This window comes from Engraulis encrasicolus, chromosome 1 (genome assembly GCF_034702125.1).
Source record: "Engraulis encrasicolus isolate BLACKSEA-1 chromosome 1, IST_EnEncr_1.0, whole genome shotgun sequence".
NCBI lineage: Eukaryota > Metazoa > Chordata > Actinopteri > Clupeiformes > Engraulidae > Engraulis > Engraulis encrasicolus.
Window position 1 is genome coordinate 36,166,095 of NC_085857.1, and position 21,885 is coordinate 36,187,979.

The following is a 21,885-nucleotide window of genomic DNA, read 5'->3' on the forward strand; positions in this document are numbered from 1 at the left end:
AGCCAATGGGTGTCTGATCTGGGGGCTGGGTACTAGGGGAGAGACCACCATTGCAGGGAGACGCTGCGCATCAGGCAAGCCAAGCGCACAGGCCGTTATTTACTACGGGCGCCGTCACAGCTTCTACTACAAGTGTAGGAGAGAGGACTGAAGTTTGCGACGTCGTCGTTTTGTTCGTCCGGGGTCAGCAGCAGGTGTGATTGGACTTGACAACGGCAACAAGGTTAAACCTTGCTTTTGCTCCATAAAACTGTCGACGCAGCGAGGCGGACAGCCTCTGTCTCTCTTTTGCGCCACCGACTCCACGGCGGATAAGCTTCAGAAGCGGGGTGAAGATGATAGCAGCTCAGCTTCTCGCGTACTATTTCACTGAGCTTAAAGATGACCGAGCTAAAAAGGTAAGTAACTGGCAAATGCCGCTCACATCACCATGGCAATGATGCCGAAACACAGACATAGCCGCTCGATGTTCACACTAATGTTCATTCTCTGAGCGGCAACCTTGTTAACCTGAACTCCACTATTTGGCAAACATTAAAACGGGCGGGAGAGCAATTCAATAGCGAAGACATTGACCTTGGTAGTTTTGGCCGTTAGTGATGCTCACATAGCCTATTCTGGGTGTGGGCACGAGCTTGTGGTGAGGCGGAAGCAGACAGGTGTCTGCGAGTCGTGAGTTCATTTTCACATCCATCTCAGAACAGAGAAGCCCCGCTACACACAGAGCTCTATGAGTAATCTTACATTTTTGGTCTTGCGTGACCGGCTTCTCACTATTGCTTCATGGTCGCGTGTCTCAGTGGCATTAAACTAATAGCATTATGCAAATGATCTGTGTAATAAATAAAATATTCAGATGTTCAGTCTTTTATTATACAACCAAACAGCTATGGAGTGTGCGTAGACATTCCACCGTGATCTCTATCAAATGCAACAGACATTGGACGTTGAACGTCTTCGTTTAATGAAATACGTCCCGAGTGGTCTACGTGCAGATGGGCCATACCTCACGTTCAGATGTTGCAGTGCAGATGTGTGGCTCGAGCACCCCTTCAGCATCGCCTTACTCACTGGTCTCGAGGACAGGAAGTGATGCAAGCCTTTAAGGAGACATGCCGGCCAGAATAAAATAATTAAAAACCAAGGCACATTCTAGGAATCTTGTCAATATGCATCTGTGTGCCTGTACACAGTGTACTGTAGTGTGCAACACGTTGGGAAAACACACTCACACATCCTGCTTTCGGCCTTATTTTGTGCAGCCTAAAATGGTTATGATGGCATGCTGGCCTGGGGGGAAAAACATGCACATTCTAGGAATTTTAATCAGCATCAGTGCTTGCCTGTATCTACCTAGTGTAGGTAGCGTACAATAATATGATAATGCATGCACTCACCTTGCTTTTTTTTGTCACATTTTGCATTAAAAGAATGTCCTCTTCGTCAAGTCATCCTAAAACCATTTACTCCGTGTAGGGCTCCCACCTTTGACAAAGACCTGGACATTTCAATAATTACAGACCCTTTTGCTTGTAAGCAATGACTCCCTGCAGTCAATGTCCAGGGAAACAGTATTTTCCCCCTTGATAGACCATTGAAAACGGGGACAATCCGCGAAAAGCTTGGACAGGTGGCAACACTAAACCGCTTGTGCTTGCCTGTCTGCTGGTTAGATTGACAAGTGCATTGAATGATGAAACCCATGTGTGTCTTTGCTTGTCTGTCTGTTGGGTGGATTGACAAGTACCTAAACTGATGAACCCCATGTGTTTCTGTCCTTGTCTGTTGTGTGGATAGAAGATTCACAAGCAGCGAAAATTATGAGCGCCACATGTACCTGTGCTGCCTGTCCTTGTCTGTCTGTGGTATAGATTGACAGGTAGCCTACCTAAAATGATGAACCCCATGTGTTTCTGTCCTTGTCTGTTGTGTACTTTGACAAGTACCTAAAAGGATGAACCCCATGTGTTTCTGTCTGTCTGTTGGGTGGATTGACAAGTACCTAAACTGATGAACCCCATGTGTTTCTGTCCTTGTCTGTTGTGCAGATCGACAAGTACCTGTACTCGATGCGCTACTCGGACGAGACGCTCCGGGACGTCATGGGTCGCTTCAGGAGGGAGATGGAGAGCGGCCTGGGCCGCGACACCAACCCCACCGCCAACGTCAAGATGCTGCCCACCTTCGTCAGGTCCATCCCCGATGGCTCCGGTACGTAGGCACTAAGTCATGTGGTGACAGTGATGGTGAGCCAGAATTTCACTAACAGACCAGGAGTGCCTTTCTTGAAGCCAAAGTTGCTAACTACATTAGCTACGTCGTTAGTTGCAATGCAATTTCCCATTGGCAACTACCGAAGTTGCTAACTGCGCTTTCCAGAAATGCACCCCAGTGGCGGAACAATTGCACACAGGTCCTCAGAGCAAAACACTGATAAAGGCACCCCATATGGACTGCCAAGGATATATAATAGTAGCCTGGTCCTGACCATCCCATAATACTACCATTTCATTTTGTATTTATGGTCTGGCATTTGTTTGCTCTGAAGCGATTGTAGGAAGCAGGAAGTTTGCACTCAGTTATGGTTTGAAATTATTGGACACCTCTCACCCAATCGCTGGCAGTTACTCAACAACAACATAGCGCAGACCAATGGCTCTGGCGCAGATGTGTACGTCATTGTCACGAGCGTCCTCCCCCTTTCGTCCCCACGTGGGGGGCGTATTCGATTATTGGCTGTTTTCTGGGGGGGCGTTGCGATCAAAATTCTACTGTTCCAGGCACTCCACAGAGAAGCACGGCCAGACTACAGTAGTGGAGCCAATCCTTTGGCGGAAGTACGTAGGATGGCTCGCGAGGCTAATATACAGTAATAGGGCCCCCATCATCAATACGAGAGAGCCCCGGGCCCCTATCGTCCTGCATTCACATTGATGCCTGAAACTGACAGGTCTTGATGAGGAAAGGGATCTGGGGGTTCGGATTCCCTTTGGGAAAACGTTTGGAGAGTCCTGCTTTCACATTGACACCCACCTTTGTGAGGTCTTTCCGCAATGGCTCACGTAGGCCGGTACTGTATATATGTGATGATGACAGAGTCAGAATACCACGAGACGTTACTCTCCAATAACCTACACCAGTGTTTCCCAACCAGGGGTACATGTACCACTAGGGGTACGCGAGCACACTGCAGGGGGTACTTGGAAACATGTCATTTTTATCAAATACATGTAGTTTAGTTACATTGGGATAAAGAAAGCGGTATAGAACTTGACTTAGGGGGTACTCATGGCACAACGAAAAGGCTTGGGGGTACAGTACATAAGACAAAAAAGGTTGGGAAACAGTGACCTACACCCTCAGGCCATAGCACTGCTAAATTCACAAGACTGCTGGCAATGCCGAAACTGCTGAAAACCGGGTAAATGTTTCCAGTAAATAACTTAATAAATTGTGATGGATTGGGATAATAAATAAGTAATAAATTGTGAGTATGGTCAATCTATCCCCGATGGCTCAGGTAGGCTTCACGATGGCAGAGACAGAACCCTCTAATTCGATGCCTGTGCCTTTGAAAGTGGCCGTTTTCGTTTAGTGGTGCATTTGGCTTTAAATTACTCAACAAAATCAAGGGGAACTGAAGCTTGTGCTCAGTAATAGACTGAAAAGATATGAGGTACAGTACGCATACAAAGAAGTGGGATTCAGCACACTGCTAACCTAGCCTGCGGTGAGGAAAGCTTCTGGGCATTCAAAGGTCACAGGTCCCACTTCCCTTTAGGAATATGTAAGGAGTGCCAGCAGCACTGTCCTACATTCACACTGATGTCTGAAACACCTGTAGTCTGCTGGTGCAGATGGGATCATCAGACTCACTGTTTGCTGCATCATAATAGCAAAATGGCAATGGCATTAGGGCCTTAATGCACGCTGTACCTCCAGTGGCATGCTGTAATAGCAATTGAAAAGTTAACTAACATAGTACTACAATACTATGACATAACACAGGGCGTTTAGTAATGCACTATGACTTGGTTATTGCCATTCTGGTAACAGCAAACTTATAACGCCTCGTCTGAACGGGTTAAGGCCTTCCAAGATTCCTAGCAACAGGTTATGATTTGGTCATTACTATTTACTATTAACAAGTTTATTATAATATGGCTCCCTGCATGAATGGGTTAATGAGGGGATGTACTGTAGTTCTTTTACCTTGTTCACGTTGAGACACTCTTGATAAGAGCTGTAGTAAACGTTAAAATGCAATGTAATACAACAGCATTGTTCTTGAAAAGAACAGCATACCGTGCTGCATACCACAGAACTGCAAACGTGTGGGATGGCATGAGTAGCTTACAGCGCTGTACAGCGTACAGCGTACATGTTACCAAGGCTTTCTGCTACAGCTCAGATGGTCCCTTTCCTGTTTTGTGTCAGTAATCATCTCTAGTTTAAAAGGAGAAACATTTGACTCAAAGGCACTTTTGAAAAGAGCATTGGTCCAATCGGATGTAATGTAACAGAATTGGTTTTGCCAGTACAGGGGCATGTCAATGGTGAATAGCTGTATACTTTTCAACATTTATTTCTCCCGGGTGAATGCTGTATTTCAGAAGTCCCCCACTCTCTATTCTGGTGTGAGGTAAATTACAAGGTCCACACCTCTTTAGTTATTCTTCAGTGATAACCAATCACTATATACTTCTCCGCTGATGAAATCTCACAGATTTTGCCACTCCCGTCATTGGCAGCTTTGGATGAGATTTGGATTAACAAACAGCATTTGCAGTTTTATGCCCAATCAGGGTCAAACAGACACACCTCCCAAACGCTTAACCGCCTCAACAAACCAGCATAGGCGTTTAACTACGGAGTCAATTCTGCATTATAGAGAGCTGCGCTCTTTTTTTTTTTTGGTCGGTGGTGGCCCCTATGTTTTGAGGTTGGCTGGTCATTTGGCATTTTGCCTCCATTGTTCCGTAGCTGGAGAGGAGACGAGGTCTCAACATGCGTGCCATGTGGGCAGACCTAACTATCCCCAACTATCCTAAACGGGATTACAAAAATGTCTTGTACAAAGTTGGGAATCTACAGTAAACCTGTTACAAAACTACCAACATATATGATATTAGCTGATAAGATGCATGCAATGTATGCACATGTGATCACAAAAATGCCTTGTACCAAGTTGGGAATCTAAAGTAAACTTGTTAAAATATTGCCATATATGATATTAGCAGATAAGATGTATGCACAATGTGCTCAAGTTTTGGTTTTAGCACTTCGACAGTAGAGCATGAACTCTGTAGCACACACAACAGTGACATTAAATTAAAGCGCTGGAATGTCATTTTGCATGCATTTTACATTACTTAATGCTTTTCTACAAAAAGGCTGAGTGGCTTAATGTGAACCAAAACAAACATATCAGCACATCATGTTGTGACTCATGACCATATTGGTTGTGGATGTGAATGGAAACGGAATGGATAGCTCTTACGTATATTCAGTACATGTATTGCCATGTCAACAGACTTGGTAGGGATTTATCAAAGATTGATGTTGATGTGAAAGCACTGGTAGTTTTTGGGACAGCTGGAGAGTGCTGTCATTGTTAGGGGTCAGGGGTGTGTCCACTACTTTTGCATTCCATTTCTTGCATGTCTCTGTCTCTCTCTGTCTCTGTCTCTGTCTCTCTCTCTCTCTCTCTCTCTCTTTCTCTCTCTTTGTCTCTCTCTCTGTCTCGCTCGCTCTTTCTCTCTGTCTCTCTGTCTCTCTGTCTCTCTCTCTCTCTCTCTCTCTCTCTCTCTCTCTCTCTCTCTCTCTCTCTCTGTCTGTCTGTCTGTCTCTCTCTCTCTCTCTCTCTCTCTCTCTCTCTCTCTCTCTGTCTCTCTCTCTCTCTCTCTCTCTCTCTCTCTCTCTCTCCGTGTCTCTCTCTCTCCGTCTTCAGTCAACAGTGCACTTGATTTATAACACCATAAATAATATTAAACACACAATAAATAATATCATTAACCAGTATGCTAATATCCCAGTTATAACGACTGTTCATTATTACACGTTTCAGTTCAGAAGACCCATGTCCATATGTCAGTGCGGCGCGGCCTGGCCTGGCGATATTTATATATATACGCTTGACCACTACCCTCTGCGCGTGGATATACTATCTAAATGTCACATGCCTTTGGAGTCCCCTGCGCAGGCATAGCATAGCACAGGCAAGAAGAAGATGGAGGGCAGTAATAGCAGCAGCCATTGCAGAAAAGCTGGCACAAGATAATTACGTTAGGTCTGGCCACAATGGCACTGTACTGTATGTGTCGCACAGATGGCCTTCTCTCTGCCCAGATTTTTGGATTAGATTTGGTTCCCAATTCATGTATCTTATCTAGCTACGGTATTGGACCATCTATCAAGCGACTGTATGTATCGAGCTATGTATTCGACCTATTACAGTAAACTATGGCAAAACTGAAACCTGTGAGCCATCAATCTTTGAAGTCTGCCTGCCTGTTGCTATGCTGTCAGTATTGCTATGCTTTCCTAGCCATTTTTTTTCAACCTAATCAAAGTGTCATGTGGTTGCTAAACCATTACTGGTAGGATGTGACTGACTAAATGACCACATTTTCTTGACCATGTCAGGATGGTGTGGTTTTTAGCATTACACACTACACTAGCCACAAGTCATTTAGGCAAGCACAAAAGAGCATTATCTCAGAAAACAACAGACGAATGGAGTGTATGTATCACCTTTGTAAGATGTTTAGGGTTTTTTCACAAACTGTAAATTCTGCTGGACAGATTGTCTGAGCACTCAGCAAGCATTTCATTTCTACCAATGAGATTGCATTCGGATGTGAAATTTAGCAGGCTGCAGTGTGTTTGCTCCTGCACCCTCATAGGCCTTCTGTGTTTTTGATGGACACTCTTATCTAACTGCACAGTGCCTGAAAACCAAACCACCCTTAACGAAGGTCTAAAGAACAGCTGTGGCCCTGAGAATACACAGTCTGCCCTTTATATTAACACAGCGTGCAAGCTAAGCTCGTAGCGTTATTCGGCATTACTGTAACACTGTAATGAAAGACAGGCCTCCCGCAGTGCATCTTGGGAAACAAAAGCATACCGAAATATTAAGCAGAGCAGTGCTTTTGGTAGACATAGATGAAGAGACGTCATGTAAGCTTAGCAGACATTGTTTTTTTCTGTTCTTCAGTTCCATACTCTTTCTCTCTTTATTTTGTGTGAGGGCAAACCCAGTAGTGACGGAGTTAGGATAGTGCTGCTAATAACTGCATCCTGTGAAACAACACCAATAAGCAGGTGTAGGCTACCAATATATACCAGCATATCAATATGCATGCTAGCATAGCATTGGGTTTGGAAATATCAGGGAACGTTAAGGGGTCGGCTCTATGTTCCCACAGCCCATTGGTCCCACGGCCCATTGGTCCCACAGCCCAAATGGTCCCAGCTTATTCCTGCTGCTCCATGTTCCCACAGTTTTAAGAAATTATTCAAATATGGGCCCTATGCTCTACAACTCCATGTCCCCACATTTCCAAGTAAACTAAGAGAAATAATAGGCCTACAAAATAATGTTAAAAATCTTAGTGATGTGGGACCAACGGGCTGTGGGACCAATGGGCTGTGGGAACATAGACACGCTCCCAAGCTTAACACACCTTCCTTTCTCTCTCATCCCCTAACTCTTTCTTTTATGAGGTCCAAGCTAAAGGATTGAATGTGTATGAATAGTGCCAAGTGTAGTTACTCTCTAGAGACAAATGCATGTAAGAGTAGCGTGACAAACAGGGACGAAAAGGAAAGAGATGCAATCCACTGACTGTGGTATACTGGTACCTAGATAAGACCCATAAGAGTTATTGAATTTAATTGTATTCATTGATTTTAAATGGATTAAACATCCATTCATGAGAGCAATCTTGGACATCTAGTTTTCATTATACGCTTTCTCTTATGAGAGCGCAGACAACGGATTTGAGAGTGTATGTGGATGTTGCCAACAGCAGTTAGTCTGAAGACTGTCTCTCTCCTCGCTCTTTACAGGGTGTGCTGAAATGACCCCCTGTGCCTTGTTTGTAAACCCTTCTGCCAAAGAGAAATATCACCGGCTGGCTGATTGTCCCAAAATGCCAAGGGCCAAGCCAACATGCCTGGGGACAAGGGAGAGGTGGGGGGTGGAAGGGGCCTTGCTCAGGGGTGAGCAGGGGCGATCTTGTCGTCTTGTCTCACCTTATAAATAGACAGAATCACACAGGGGGGACGGAGAGACCACTTGAAGCTCTCAGAGAGAGTTAAGGTCGAAAGGTCAATCTAAAACCCTGTGTTCGTGCCAGAGCGCAGCCACGGCTATTTATAGCCTCATTCCCTATGAGCAGGGATAGTGGCAGCACCAAAGCTCCAATCACAAACAGGTGACTTTGTATTGAAGTAACTAAATACATTTGTGAACATTTATGTTCTCGTAGCCAGGTATTTCATTCCATTCATTCCAAAGGGACAATGTGCTCTATATCTCCCGTAGTATATATAGACCCAGTCGGCACCTCTGGCCCACCCATAAAACGGCATGCTTTCCCCTCCGAATGCTCCACCCGCTGGTTGTGCGGTGCCAATCACTGTCAGTAATTAGGCATATTGATTAGCCACTACATACAGCGGGTGGAGCAAACGTGGGGGAAAACAAGCAGTTTCATGGGTGGGCCCAGAGTTGCCGACTGGGTCTATTGGGTATTGTAGCACACGTGACACCTGCGGATCATATTATGTGGAACAGGGAGAAATTACTTGAAAGAGCCGAAGAGCACTGCACCTGCTCCGGCTTTTGGACAAACCATTTATTGTCTCTAGTGTTAGCTAGTTTTGCCCCAAAGGCCTACGTATCAGAAAAGGCAAGACCAAACGCAGAATAAAGTTTCAATTAATTTATCAAAGCATACAATGTAAATTGACATATTAGCTCATCAGACCTTCAGCGCTGTGACCTTCATCTGATGAAGGTCTGACTGAAGTGTTCTGCTCTTTCAAGAGATACAGCAGGGGCAGAGCTACTATAGAAGATGGCGAGCAGGGCATTTGCCCCTGGGCCCAGGGCTCTCCCGTATTGATGTTGGGGGCACTATCTTGACTCTGTGTGCAATTGTTCTGCCTCCAACGTCAGTGTCCAGGGGACCTGTTGATTATGTGAAAACAGTGCAGCCTAAATTACATAGATTGTGATAGATCATTCGTTTGAATGTTTGTTGTTTTATGTTTGTCTGCCGTACAGAGAAGGGGGACTTCATCGCTCTGGACCTGGGCGGCTCCAACTTTCGCATCCTGCGCGTGAAGGTGTCCCACGAGAAGAAGCAGACGGTGCAGATGGAGAGCGAGGTCTACGACACGCCAGAACACATCATCCACGGCAACGGCACGCAGGTAAGAAACTTAGTCTGAGACGGGATGGACGCAGGGGACTAAAGACTTACTTATGTTGCTTCTTTGAACTCTCTTTCTGGCTCTGTGTTAGAGACAAATCTGCGACATCAGGTGAAAACCATGCGTTTTGAAAATGATTCATTTCTCAGGGGGGAAAAAACCCATTAATTTAGGCCTTGTGATTTATGTATTCAGATTACTTGGAATTGCTAGATTTCCACCCAACAGTGACATATAATGCAATTTTGTACCAGGCTGAGGTTTATTTTATTTTTTTGGTGAGCTTAAGGGGAAACGATTTGGAATTCACTAGTCTGGCCCTTCTCCTTCTCTCATACTAATTTTGTATTTAATGCCAGATGCAACAGTGTACATTACTATTTCTGCACATTTGCTGCTTTCAGTAATAGCAACAGTTACAAATAACAGTTACAGTTCTTGGCCCAGCCGTGGCTCTGGCGGCTGGGCACTGGACTGTTGCACGGGGGACCCGGGTTCGATTCCTGGCCCGGATCGTTTTCCGGTCCTTCCCCGTCTCTCTCTCTCCCATCTCGCTTCCTGTCTCTCCTCCACTGTCCTATCTGAAAATAACAGTTACAGTTGTTTTTTTTGCTGTTGAATGCGGTGTTGTAGTCAGTAGGAATCAAGTGTTTACATGTCTGTGTTTATATTTTTTGCACAGCTGTTTGACCACGTGGCCGAATGCCTTGGAGACTTCATGGAGAAGCAGAAGATTAAGGACAGGAAGATCCCCCTGGGGTTCACGTTCTCCTTCCCCTGCCAACAGACCAAACTGGACGAGGTCAGTCGACATGCTCCCTAATGCTCCATTCGTTCGGGTAGAAAAAAGCAATGTACACTACACAGTAACAAAAATGAGGTGTCGATGTTTCAATAATAAATCCAGATAGAGTGTTTACACCACTATGCATCCGAGTCAAAACTCAGTGTAAAATTCTGCAGATGGCCGGTGTGTTTCCAACTCTGTGACTAGTATTGAGTATACATTTTAGTAGGAACGTTGTCTTATTGAGTATTTGAGTAGAAATTTTGACGAATGAGAGTAAAATGAACACTATTTTTGAGTTAATTTCAATCCCTCAAGAGTTCTTTTTACCCCCGCCATGGAGCTTAAAGTTATATTATATGCGTAGGATTCCACAGCGTGTAGATGTCATGGTATCAGTGGCCTCATGACCTGGCGGAGGTTTGCACTGTCAGTGCTTCTTGTTTTAACACTGGTATTTTACTGTGCAGTATGCCCTGTTTGATACAGTATGCGTTGCTGAGTGTGATAACGTTTGACGTGTTGGTGTTGTCTGCAGGCTGTGTTGACGACCTGGACGAAGCGGTTCAAAGTCAACGGAGTGGAGGGAATGGATGTGGTCCAGCTGCTGGACAAAGCCATCAAGAAACGCGGGGTACGTCCGTCTCTGCCAGTCAGGGTGCAAAGCATGCATCAAAGATTAACAAAGAGAAATTTCAAAATTAATCTAACTGTTTGGTTGTTACATAAAACTCAATGTTGTGCCAGCATCATTCATTTTTATCACCATAGTGATTATATTAGCTAATAAAGTTTATGTTCTGTAGGTATGTTTTATTATTATTATTATTATTATTATTATTATTATTATTATTATTATTATTATTATTATTATTATTTTGTCCGTGAGTCTGGAATAAAAGTTGTTTGGTTGACTGACTGATTGATTGATTGATTGATTGATTGATTGATTGATTGATTGATACACACACACACACACACACACACACACACACACACACACACACACACACACACACACACACACACACACACACACACACACACACACACACACACACACCTTTCATTTATTTATCTTTTGAGGAGACAAAACACAAATAATTTTACTGTCTTATACACCTACAGTATAATGAGATGTAATAAAAGCAATCTTGAATCTTGATTGATCCTCTATCTTCATTGATTGATTGATTGATTGATTGTGTAAATGCCTGTCTCCACAGGATTACGATGCGGACATCATGGCGGTTGTGAATGACACAACGGGCACAATGATGACCTGTGGCTTTGACGACCAGCGCTGTGAAGTGGGCATCATCATAGGTCAAGCACCAGGCTTTTCTGATTTCCCATTTAGTCAACACTTATGGCGTGTTCAGGCCGACTCAGAACTGTGCTGGTTCCCGTTCCCGCACCTACAGTAATAACAAACCGGCCGTGTGTTTACGCCGCTGATCTTAGCGTTCGCGAACTGGAAAGGCAGTTCGCCACGCGAGGTGAAAAATATTTGTTTTTTCTCTGTGAACCGTGATGACAACATGGACGTCAGCAGGTTCATCCGGCTAACACACGTCACAGTCACGTGCGGAAAAGTTCAGACCATTCTGGTCGGCCTGAAAACAATATTAGAGTCAAAAAATGAGCTCTCCTTTAGTTGGTTCTACTGTCTGTGTTGAAGTGTTGGAAGTCACCCAATGAACGCAATTTACCTTGTGTTTTGTGGAGAACAGTTTGATTCTATCCATGTCATTTGATATATGCATATCAGCACACCTCTTGTGAATAGAGCATACGTGTATCTCCATAATGCACGCCGTACCATCTGAGGCACGCTGTAATAGTCATTGAAAGGTTAATTACCATAGTACTACTCTTCTATGACATAACACAGGGCCTTTAGTAATGCACTACGACTCGGTCATTGCCATTCTGGTAACAACAAATATTATAACGCTGTGTTTTAACAGGTTAAATAGCCAAAAGGCAAATCTATTTATAGTTTGACACTCTTTGTATTGTGTGTCACTCACCTCGGATAAACAGGTCTGCAAAATACAAAGTACTCCACTCTACATACTCAAGCCCCATATATAACTGTTACTAATAATAGAATGCTGTCGCACATATCCTATGTAGACTATACCCTGTGGAGTGCACCAAAGAGGCATCTGAGGGGCCTAATGAAAATGGGTTGTTTCCCTTTATGCCACCTCTGGGATGGATATTTATTTATTTTTTAAAATATTTTTTGGGGTCTTTTTCGACTTTATGTGAGATGTGGACAGGGAGCGAATCGAACCCTAGTCAGTCGCATGGCAGGCGAGTGCCCTACCGGTTGGCCGCGGCAGGGCCCCTGGGATGCGTTTACACAGGGTGCGATTTGTCAGAAAACCAGAAGGGGAGACATGTTTCAGATTTCAAGCAAAATCAATGGAATTGCATTAAACTGTGATTAAAATCATGTAGAAAAAGTGGCGATATCAAAACCAGAAGAGGGGACAATCACCCCCATCCCCCCCTACAAATCACACCCTGCGTTTACATGTCTAATTGTTAATGAGCGAATGTCTGTTGCCATATACTGCAGGATGTAGCATTACCCAAGGTTGCAGTTCAGATATTATTCAACCTTATTGCAGTTATAATAGCACTGACGTCACTTGCGAACCTTTATGTCCCTTCAATATGTATGCAAATTCCAAATAGATCATTTATAGATCAACCTTAGATAAACGGATCGCAAATCATAACGATATGGTCAGTCATTTACTGTTCTCCACTGCTTCAAATGCAACAGCCAGTGGGCCTATTCACTATTTCCTGAAAATACTCCACTACATCATAACAACATTGCTATGCCAGTACAGAGAGCCTCAAGTAACAGATTAAGACAGCCATTACAATTTTGGTGAGAATAAGGTTATAACATAGGTAGGTTCTACACTAAGGGGTTAAAGCAATACTATACCAGTGCTGTTGTATTTGCATCAATAGGTTCACCCACACCAAATGTTATTAGCCTGGCAAGAGCAACACAACAATAAGCTGTTATTTCATACCTCCGGAAATATTTGATTAAATTGTCTGGTAGTGCAATCCAATATGCCATTAGTTTTTCCATTGCCATTATTTTTCATTGCACTGCAGCAAATGTTGTCCCACTCACAGAGAATCTCATTGTCCCTCCTCTAGTGCTATACAATAAAAACGCAGTGTTAATCCAACACGTAGAGAGTACTCTGGGACCAAGAACACTGTAGAAAAGGTTAAATCGACTTTTTTACTGTGCACCTCCTCCCTCTGTCCTCCCTTGATCCACACATCATCCATGACATCTTAATATGACACACTTTTATTCAATATCTAAAAAGACCCCACTATTCAGACATTATTCTCTCATTTGCATTCAGGCGATTGAATTGGGGGAATAGCCCCAAAAAAGCCGCATTGAGTTGACAACGGGGAGTTGTTATAGTTGCCTCCAAGGGAGAAGAGGTCACAGTGGCGGCTGGAGGAACAAATGAAGAGGCAGACAGACTGTAGTACTGGTTACTTCCTTAGTCATCGTGTCACATGACTCAGTGCTCTACTGTGTCCTCCTCATAGGAACAGGCGCCAATGCTTTTACATTGAGGAGCTCTGCAAGTGTTAAATTAACACTGCAAAATGTTATTCAAACTCCAAAGAGTTAATCTGTATGCCACTGTACTCTTACCGAAGACAATATTTAGTTCTGCTGAGGCAGAGAAGGGTTGGAGCTGAAATTTCATCAAAATTGTGTTGTGTTGTCATGTCGCATGGCTCACGAGTCACTATAGTACAGGAACCACCACCAATGTGCCCTTTATGTTATGGAGCAGATTGTAGCTTAGGAAGTCAAATTTAACACCCAGAGTGTTAAATTAACACTGTAAAATTCCCATTGTGGAAAAGAAAGTATTTTGCGGTTTGCATGGTTCTCTGTCGGCCTGAAAATGCCTTGTCACATCACATCACCACATCTTTTTTTTAAGTATGTTTTTGGGGGCTTTGTGCCATTATTATGACAGGACAGTGTGAGAGGAGACAGGAAATGAGCAGGAGGGAGACATGGGGTATTGCTGGGAAACAACCCCGGCCGCATTCGAACCGGGGTCCCCATGGGCATGCAAGTCCAAATGTGGGGGGCTTAGCGCGTTGCACCACAGCGTCCCCCTACATCGCATCACATCACATCTCATCTCATGACTTCTGAGTCGCTATGCTATGATGACAACACAGTTAATTTTGCAGTGCCAACACAGCAAGAATGAGCTCCAATGCTGTGATTATCAAACTGTAGGCTGGAGCCCACTGGTGGTTAAGGTATTCCAAGTGGGCCCTGAAATAATTTTCTAAAAATCAAAATAATATTCACTGCTTTATTGCAGTTGTATTGTTTATTTGGTCAGAGGTAGGCAAAACACTTTTGTGAAAGTTTTAAGTGGGCCCCAAGTTGAAAATGTTGGAAACATCTTGCTCTAATGCAGTGTTTCTCAACCTAGGCAATGTGTAGGCGATACTGGGGCGACCTAAATTTACTTTATTGTGCGTAAATGGTAGATGAAAGATTCCACTGACTAAGCATTAATTTATTAATTTTAGACAAATATACTATTATATTACATAATTTATTTATTTATTTAGGTCAATTTCACATACTGTCAGCCACGTTTCTGTGGCACTCCTGAGGAGGGGGGTGGCACCCCAGGGTGAGAAACACGGCTCTAATGTCATTGTAATGTTTTGTTTATAACGTTTCTCTCCAGGTACGGGTACCAACGCGTGCTACATGGAGGAGCTGCGTCACATTGACCTGGTGGAGGGCGATGAGGGCCGCATGTGCATCAACACGGAGTGGGGCGCCTTCGGAGACGACGGATCCCTGGAGGACCTGCGCAGCGAGTTCGACCGCGAGATCGACCGCGGCTCGCTCAACCCTGGCAAACAGCTGTAAGCAAACCTTCTACACTACAGGGCTTCTACACTAACGGGCGCAAATGTCATTTTTTAATATATATACGGTACATTGTATTCTTTTTGGGGGGCATTTTTGGTCTATATTACGATAGTGCAGTGAAGAGTTGGACAGGAAGTGAGTGGGGAGAGAGACGAGGAAGGGTCGGCAAAGGCACAGGCCGGAATCGAATCTGGGTCAGCTGTCAGCAGTAGCAGACGAGTGCCAGGTAGAGCCAGGGCCGCAAATTTCATATTGCTCCATATTGTTGGTTTTAGATGCAAAGGAAATAATCTGACCAGTGCAATAGGTTTTTAAAAGCATCTGTTTTGGGGCCTTTTTGCCTTTATTGATATAGGACAGTTGAATATGGTGGCAGGTAATAAGCAGTGTGGCCAAATTGGGCAGTTTCCCGCCGAATTGGGCTGCTTAGGACCGCTGTCTGTGGGTAAAAGTCGTTAGTAAAAAGGTCATTTGGTCTGGTTTTTCTGCACATTTCTGGCCATAGAAATCAATAGAATTCAGTTCAAATCGGGCGGGATTTAATGCTTCCAGGTGGGTTTTGAGCATTTTTGGGATGGAAATCATCACTCTCATCTGGCAACCCTGGTAATGAGATGGGGAAGGATAAGGAAGCAACCTTGGGCCGGAATAGAAACCATACATGATATGGTATAGCGCACTAGCCCAGTGTTTCTCAACAGGGGTGCCGGGGCACCCTGGGGTGCCGCAGGCCTCCCTCAGGGGTGCCGCGGAAACGTGGCTGATAAATTAATTATGTAATATAATACATATTTGTCTAAATTTATGAGTTAATGTTAGTCAGTGGAATCTTTCATCTGCCATTTATGCACAATAAAGTAAATATAGGTCGCCCCAGTGAGCTGCAACTTCGAACGTAGGTCGTGTGACGTCTCCAAATGTGTTACTTTTCTAAGCTTGTGTGGTATCGGATGCGGTGCCATGTTACGGCTTGTTAGTTTGGGGTGCCTTGAAATTTTTCATTAATTGAAAGGGTGCCTCGCCTAAAAAAAGGTTGAGAAACAATGCACTAGCCCACTGAGTCACGTCGTAATACGTTTTAACTGATATCCGCATCAGTAATCTGTAAAGCCATCTGTTGCGCTGACCTGAAGTGTGCGGATTGATTCTTTCCTTTTTATCTAGAAGTTTCAGCTAAATTCTGCACATTCACTACAGATAGGCAGTGACCACCATGATGTTGGCTAAAAAAAAGTTTCAACAATTAATTATGATTACTAATAGTGACTGAAATATTGCTCAAAGTAAACGTGATATACATTGTTGTAACATGATTGTGTAGCACCAGTCTGGGCTCTATTCCTAGGTCACTGTTTCTCAACAAATCACAGAACAGTGTAGCATTCTCTGCATTTGATTTTTAAATGTCCAGATCTCTCTTGCACTTGTCTATAAGGAATAGGCCATGGCATGTAGTGCATGTGAAGTGTCTTAGTAACATGAACACTACAGCAAGTTTTTGTGTACAGTACTACTGTTACTGATGGTGACTTGTGTGTTTGTGTGAGAGAGAGACAGTGTGTGTTTGTGTGTGTGTGTACGTGTGTGTGTGTGTGCGCGCGCGCACATGTGCACGTGTGCTTATATGTGTGTAAAATGTCATCTATGCAAAGAATCTCAGCAACATGAACGCTTTAGCCTTTGTTAATGTGTAGAACTGTTAGTAGCTGTGTGCATGTGTGTGTACGCGCAAAATGTCACGTATGCGACGGGTCTAGGTAGCATGAGTATTTTAGGATTTGTTGGTATGCAGTATTTGGTATGTGTGCGCATGTGTGTGTGTTTGTTTGCGTTTGCGTGCATGCATCTGTGTGTGTGTGTGTGTGTGTATGTTTTATTTCATCAACTGTTGTTTTATGGTTTCATTTTCATGAAGCCCATTGAACTGCCCCTGTGTATGAAATGTGCTACACAAATAAAGGTGTCTTGCCTTGCGTCAGCTTTGAGAAGGTGGCGAGTGGGAGGAACATTTGCAAAATGTCATGTAGTGTGATTAGTCTCAGTAAGATGCAAACTTAAGTATTTGTTGGTGTGCAGTACTGATGGTCTGTGTGTGTGTGTGTGTGTGTGTGTGTGTGTGTGTGTGTGTGTGTGTGTGTGTGTGTGTGTGTGTGTGTGTGTGTGTGTGTGTGTGTGTGTGTGTGTGTGTGTGGGGTGTGTGTGTGTGTGTGTGTGTGTGTGTGTGTGTGTGTGTGTGTGTGTGTGTGTGTGTGTGTGTGTGTGTGTGTGTGTGTGTGTGTACTTTAATATTGTTTGGGGCACTGTATTGTTTTTCATTAATTATTGGTCCTCCCAAATAAAGAAATCAAACTGTGTGTGTGTGTGTGTGCGTGGGTGCGTGTGTGTGTGTATGTACTTTAATATTGTTTGGGACACTGTATTGTTTCTCTATAATCATTGGTCCTCCCAAATAAAGTAATTAAACTGTTTGTGTGTCTGTGTGTGTCTCTGTGTACGTGCATGTGTGTGTGTGTGTGTGTGTGTGTGTGTGTGTGTGTGTGTGTGTGTGTGTGTGTGTGTGTGTGTGTGTGTGTTGTAGGTTTGAGAAGATGACGAGTGGCATGTACATGGGGGAGCTGGTGCGTCTGATCCTGGTGAAGATGGCGAAGGAGGGCCAGCTGTTCGAGGGCCGCATCACCCCCGAGCTGCTCACCAAGGGCACGATCGAGACCAAGCACGTCTCCGCCATGGAGAAGTGAGTCCATGATATTGTCACTTCTAGGGAAATGCCAGTGTTCTGTTTATTTCTGTTCTGTTTATTTCGTACACATCCCAAGGAGCTGAACAAAAAAAGATCACACATTCCTCTTTAACATATGGTTAGAGAGTTTAGATCAGTGGGTTGCCGTTTTGAATCCCACTCACTCCATGGCAGAAGTGCCCTTGAGCAAGACCTAACCCCACTCTGTTCCAGGGACTGTAACCAATACCCTGTTATATCATTAAATGGTGTGTTCCTTTTAACTCAATTAATGTAGCCAACCTAGAATTACCCGGAGAAGCGAGTCCATGCACATATCCATGTTACACTTTCAGGGAAATTATTCTGACAACCATGATTTGCACCAGTTGTTATTGCAAAATTAAATAGGCAGCCCAGCCTAGAATCACACAAATGGAAATGGATTGTTTTAATATGATGGGGCAGTTGTGGTTGCTAGAGAGAAACCAGTATTGTGCTTTTCAACTGATTTATGTCAGAGATACTGTTGCTAAGAAACAATCTCTGTTTATGTTTTGTGTTGAATTCCATAGGTAATAAAAGTCCTGTCCGAATCGGGCTTAAGTATTACAAGTTTACAGATTATACAATATCAATATTGTCAATACTTGTTGAGGTAATACTTTGCCAAGAAGTCGGCAAACCTGCAGTTGAAGTAGCTATTAGTCAGCCCTGTGTGTGTCATTGTTTGCTTCTCCAAGAAGGGCCTGAGTTAAGGCTAAGGACATCCCGACTCGTCTGGGCTCTGAAACAACAGTATGATTCAGCATGTCATTGTCGCTAGAGTGGAACGGGCCTTAAATTTAGTCACCCTTGTGCTGTTGTCTTGTCGTTTGCTTCTGTCAAGGGCATGGAGTGCCTGAGTATGACCAAGGAGATCTTCTCTCAACCGCTCTTTTGATGCTTTCCTCCTGATCCTCTTGGCTCCCAAAATGTCTCCCATCACCCAAAAAAAGCTTTTTTTTGTTGCTTTTGGCGCTTTCTCTTTTTTGCAAAATCAATTGCTTCCTTCTTCACTTAGTATGTCACTTTTGTTGCTTTCTGTCTGTTACTGTGTTACTTTTGTTGCAAAGAGGGCCTAAGTAAGACCAAGGAAATCTTCACATGGCTGGGCTCTTGAAGTGATCCTGTTAGGCATGACATTGTTGTTAAAGGTAATATCAGAATACATTGCACAGCAAGTAATACATTGCCGTCATTTTGTGACTGTGTCTGTCAGGAGCAAGGGAGGGCCTGAGCAAGATCAAGGAGATCTATCGTTAACCCTAACCCTAACAACTAACCGTAACCCTGACACACCTGGGCGTGGCGCGTACATACACACACACGCACGCGCACGCCCACACACAAACAATATTAAAGTACACACACACACACACACACACACACACACACACACACACACACACACACACACACACACACACACACACACACACACACACACACACACACACACATATATATATATATATAATCTAATGTAATCTAATGTTGCTTTCTGCTCACAGGAGCAAAGTGGGCTTGAGGAAGACCATGGAGATCCAGACGCACCTTGGCGTGAAATATAATGTGTAGTCAAATGTAATCTAATGGAATGCTGTTTTCTCCTCACAGGAGCAAGGAGAGTCTGAGGAAGACCATGCGTAGAATATAATTTGTAATCTAATGTCATCTATTGTTGTTTTCTGCTCACAGGAGCAAAGAGGGCCTGAGGAAGACCATGGAGATACTGACACGCCTGGGGGTGGAGCCCTCCGAGGAGGACTGCGTAGCCGTGCAGCACGTTTGCACCATCGTGTCCTTCCGCTCGGCCAACCTGATCGCCGCCACGCTGGGCGCCATCCTCAGCCGCCTCAAGGACAACAAGGGCGTGCCGCGCCTCCGCACCACCGTGGGCATCGACGGGTCACTCTACAAGATGCACCCGCAGTAAGTACATCTGCAATGGAACAGTGGCTGCTTCTCAATGCCAAGTGCTCTAGCCTTGCTAGAAAGTGAAACGTCAAGTGATTGGATACTCCGTGGAGTTCACCATTGACCTGCCTGTTAGTGGAAGGTGTCCAATGAGGTTGGGGCGGTGGTGGCTCAGATGGTAGGCTGGGAGTCTATTAGTCAACCAGAAGGTTGCATGTTCGAGCCCCGCTGTGTAGAAGCAGGTGTAAATTAGCATAGTGGTAAGTTAAGCGGTAAGTCAAAGATAACAAGGCGTCTCGCACCTGCGCACCACCATTGGCATTGACGGGCCACTCTACAAGATGCACCAGCAGTAAGTACAGTGCAGCTGCACCGGCAGTGAGTACAGTGCAGCTGCACCAGTAGTGAGTAAGGTGCAGGTGTTTGCAGGGCTGTGCAAACACCTTAGAAGGGGCAGGGGCACAGGTTCAAAAGGGGTGCATGTAAAAAAAAATTAACAACACGACAACTGTATTTAAAAGTATTTTTAATCTTGATACGATAGACCAAACATACTGAATCTTTTTAATTCTAATTTTAAATCATTTTAAAAGCCCAACAACAGCTATGTCAAAAGGGAACTTTGAAAGTTTGAACTTGGGATCATGAAAAAGGGCAGGCGCTTAGTGTAGGCATTGACGGGTCATTTTACAAAAAGCACTCACTATAATTCTGGCCAGAGCTAGAGAGGGTAGGCACTGGCATAGGGCTAGGTGTAACAGTGTAGTGGAGATTGCTGCCAACGTCCGATTAGAATCCAGGGGTGTGATCGGTAAGCTTTAATTCTGCTGACCTTGTGCTAATTAAAGTGGTGACATAGCATCTCCTCCGGAATTAGCATGTTGGTAGCCAACTAGTGTCAGTCCGTTCTGTCTTTCCATAGGCTAACATTTTGAGGTGCGAGGCTTCTAGAATAATAAAGTGATATAACAGCTACACTGCTATATGTCTATGGTTCGAAATATGTTTTCTGAGGATGGACAGCATGCACATATCCTGGAAAGTACCTTTGATACATAATTGAAGAAAACTTTATGTATAAAGTTACCAAGTCAATTTTTTTGCATTTCGACTTCATTCAATCCAAAGAGCACTTCACAACCACTCCCTCACCACTCTGCTGACCCAGCCCACAGATGAGGTCAAATAACAAAGTCCAGAGTCAGCCCAGTGATGTTGTGACTGTCAGAAGTCTTAAGTCAGGAGCTTAATGCTTAAAGCTTCTTGTTGGTGACTCCGTATACAGTAGGTGAAGCGGGACAGGGGTCACTCAGTTCGTTTGTCTTATCAGGGACACACCCAAGGTGCCTGGCTGCAACTGTGTACAAAATGTATAATCACAGTCTACACAGGTGGTGCAAGTTGTGGCTGTGGCGCCATGGTGCAAATTCATATTGATTCTCGAAACATTATTTTCTGCAGAAAGAAAGCTATTACAATTTGTACACTTAAGGGGACTAATATTTGTCTGGGACAGAGGACTACAGAGTTATTGGAATTCAATTATAGCATAGTATTGTATCAGTTATGCCCAAAAAAAAAGATGTTGGCATCACTTAAGTCACCAACGTTCACATATGTTCATTCCATTTCCTACACACTACAGGAAGTGAGTTTGTAGGTAGTCACCTGTGTTTAGGATACATTTCCACTAATTATCACAAATGAGCACATACAAACAAATGGCCATATTCCTGGCACTGTAATTTAGGACAAAGTTGTGGAGCTTGTTTATATATATTATATAAAGGGCCAAATTATGTTGCGCAAATTAGAATGAGGGCCAAACAAATCACCCGACCATATGGCCACAGATAGGACACCTGCATGATTTAATCTGTTCCAACCTCAAGGTGGGACAAATGTTTGCCAAGCCCGTGCCGGATATGGTCCACTGTGCGCCATTTGGAGACCCCTGTGTATAGTATAAGTGTACATGTGAATAGTGACAATATA

At 44.0% G+C, this 21,885-nt stretch overlaps 1 protein-coding gene across 2 annotated transcripts in view; it reads left to right on the forward strand.

Annotated features, from left to right (window-relative positions):
• The window catches only part of LOC134450857 (hexokinase-1), a 49,506-nt gene continuing 27,621 nt past the window's right edge, over window positions 1–21,885 (forward strand). For both annotated transcript variants that reach the window (XM_063200871.1, XM_063200878.1), the window contains exons 1-9: window positions 1–398; window positions 2,049–2,211; window positions 9,296–9,444; window positions 10,127–10,246; window positions 10,770–10,865; window positions 11,458–11,557; window positions 15,022–15,205; window positions 17,791–17,946; window positions 19,672–19,905. In XM_063200871.1, coding sequence (XP_063056941.1) covers window positions 336–398; window positions 2,049–2,211; window positions 9,296–9,444; window positions 10,127–10,246; window positions 10,770–10,865; window positions 11,458–11,557; window positions 15,022–15,205; window positions 17,791–17,946; window positions 19,672–19,905 — 1,265 coding nt within the window. In that variant the 5' untranslated portion in view covers window positions 1–335. The remainder of the gene's footprint in view (window positions 399–2,048; window positions 2,212–9,295; window positions 9,445–10,126; window positions 10,247–10,769; window positions 10,866–11,457; window positions 11,558–15,021; window positions 15,206–17,790; window positions 17,947–19,671; window positions 19,906–21,885) is intronic.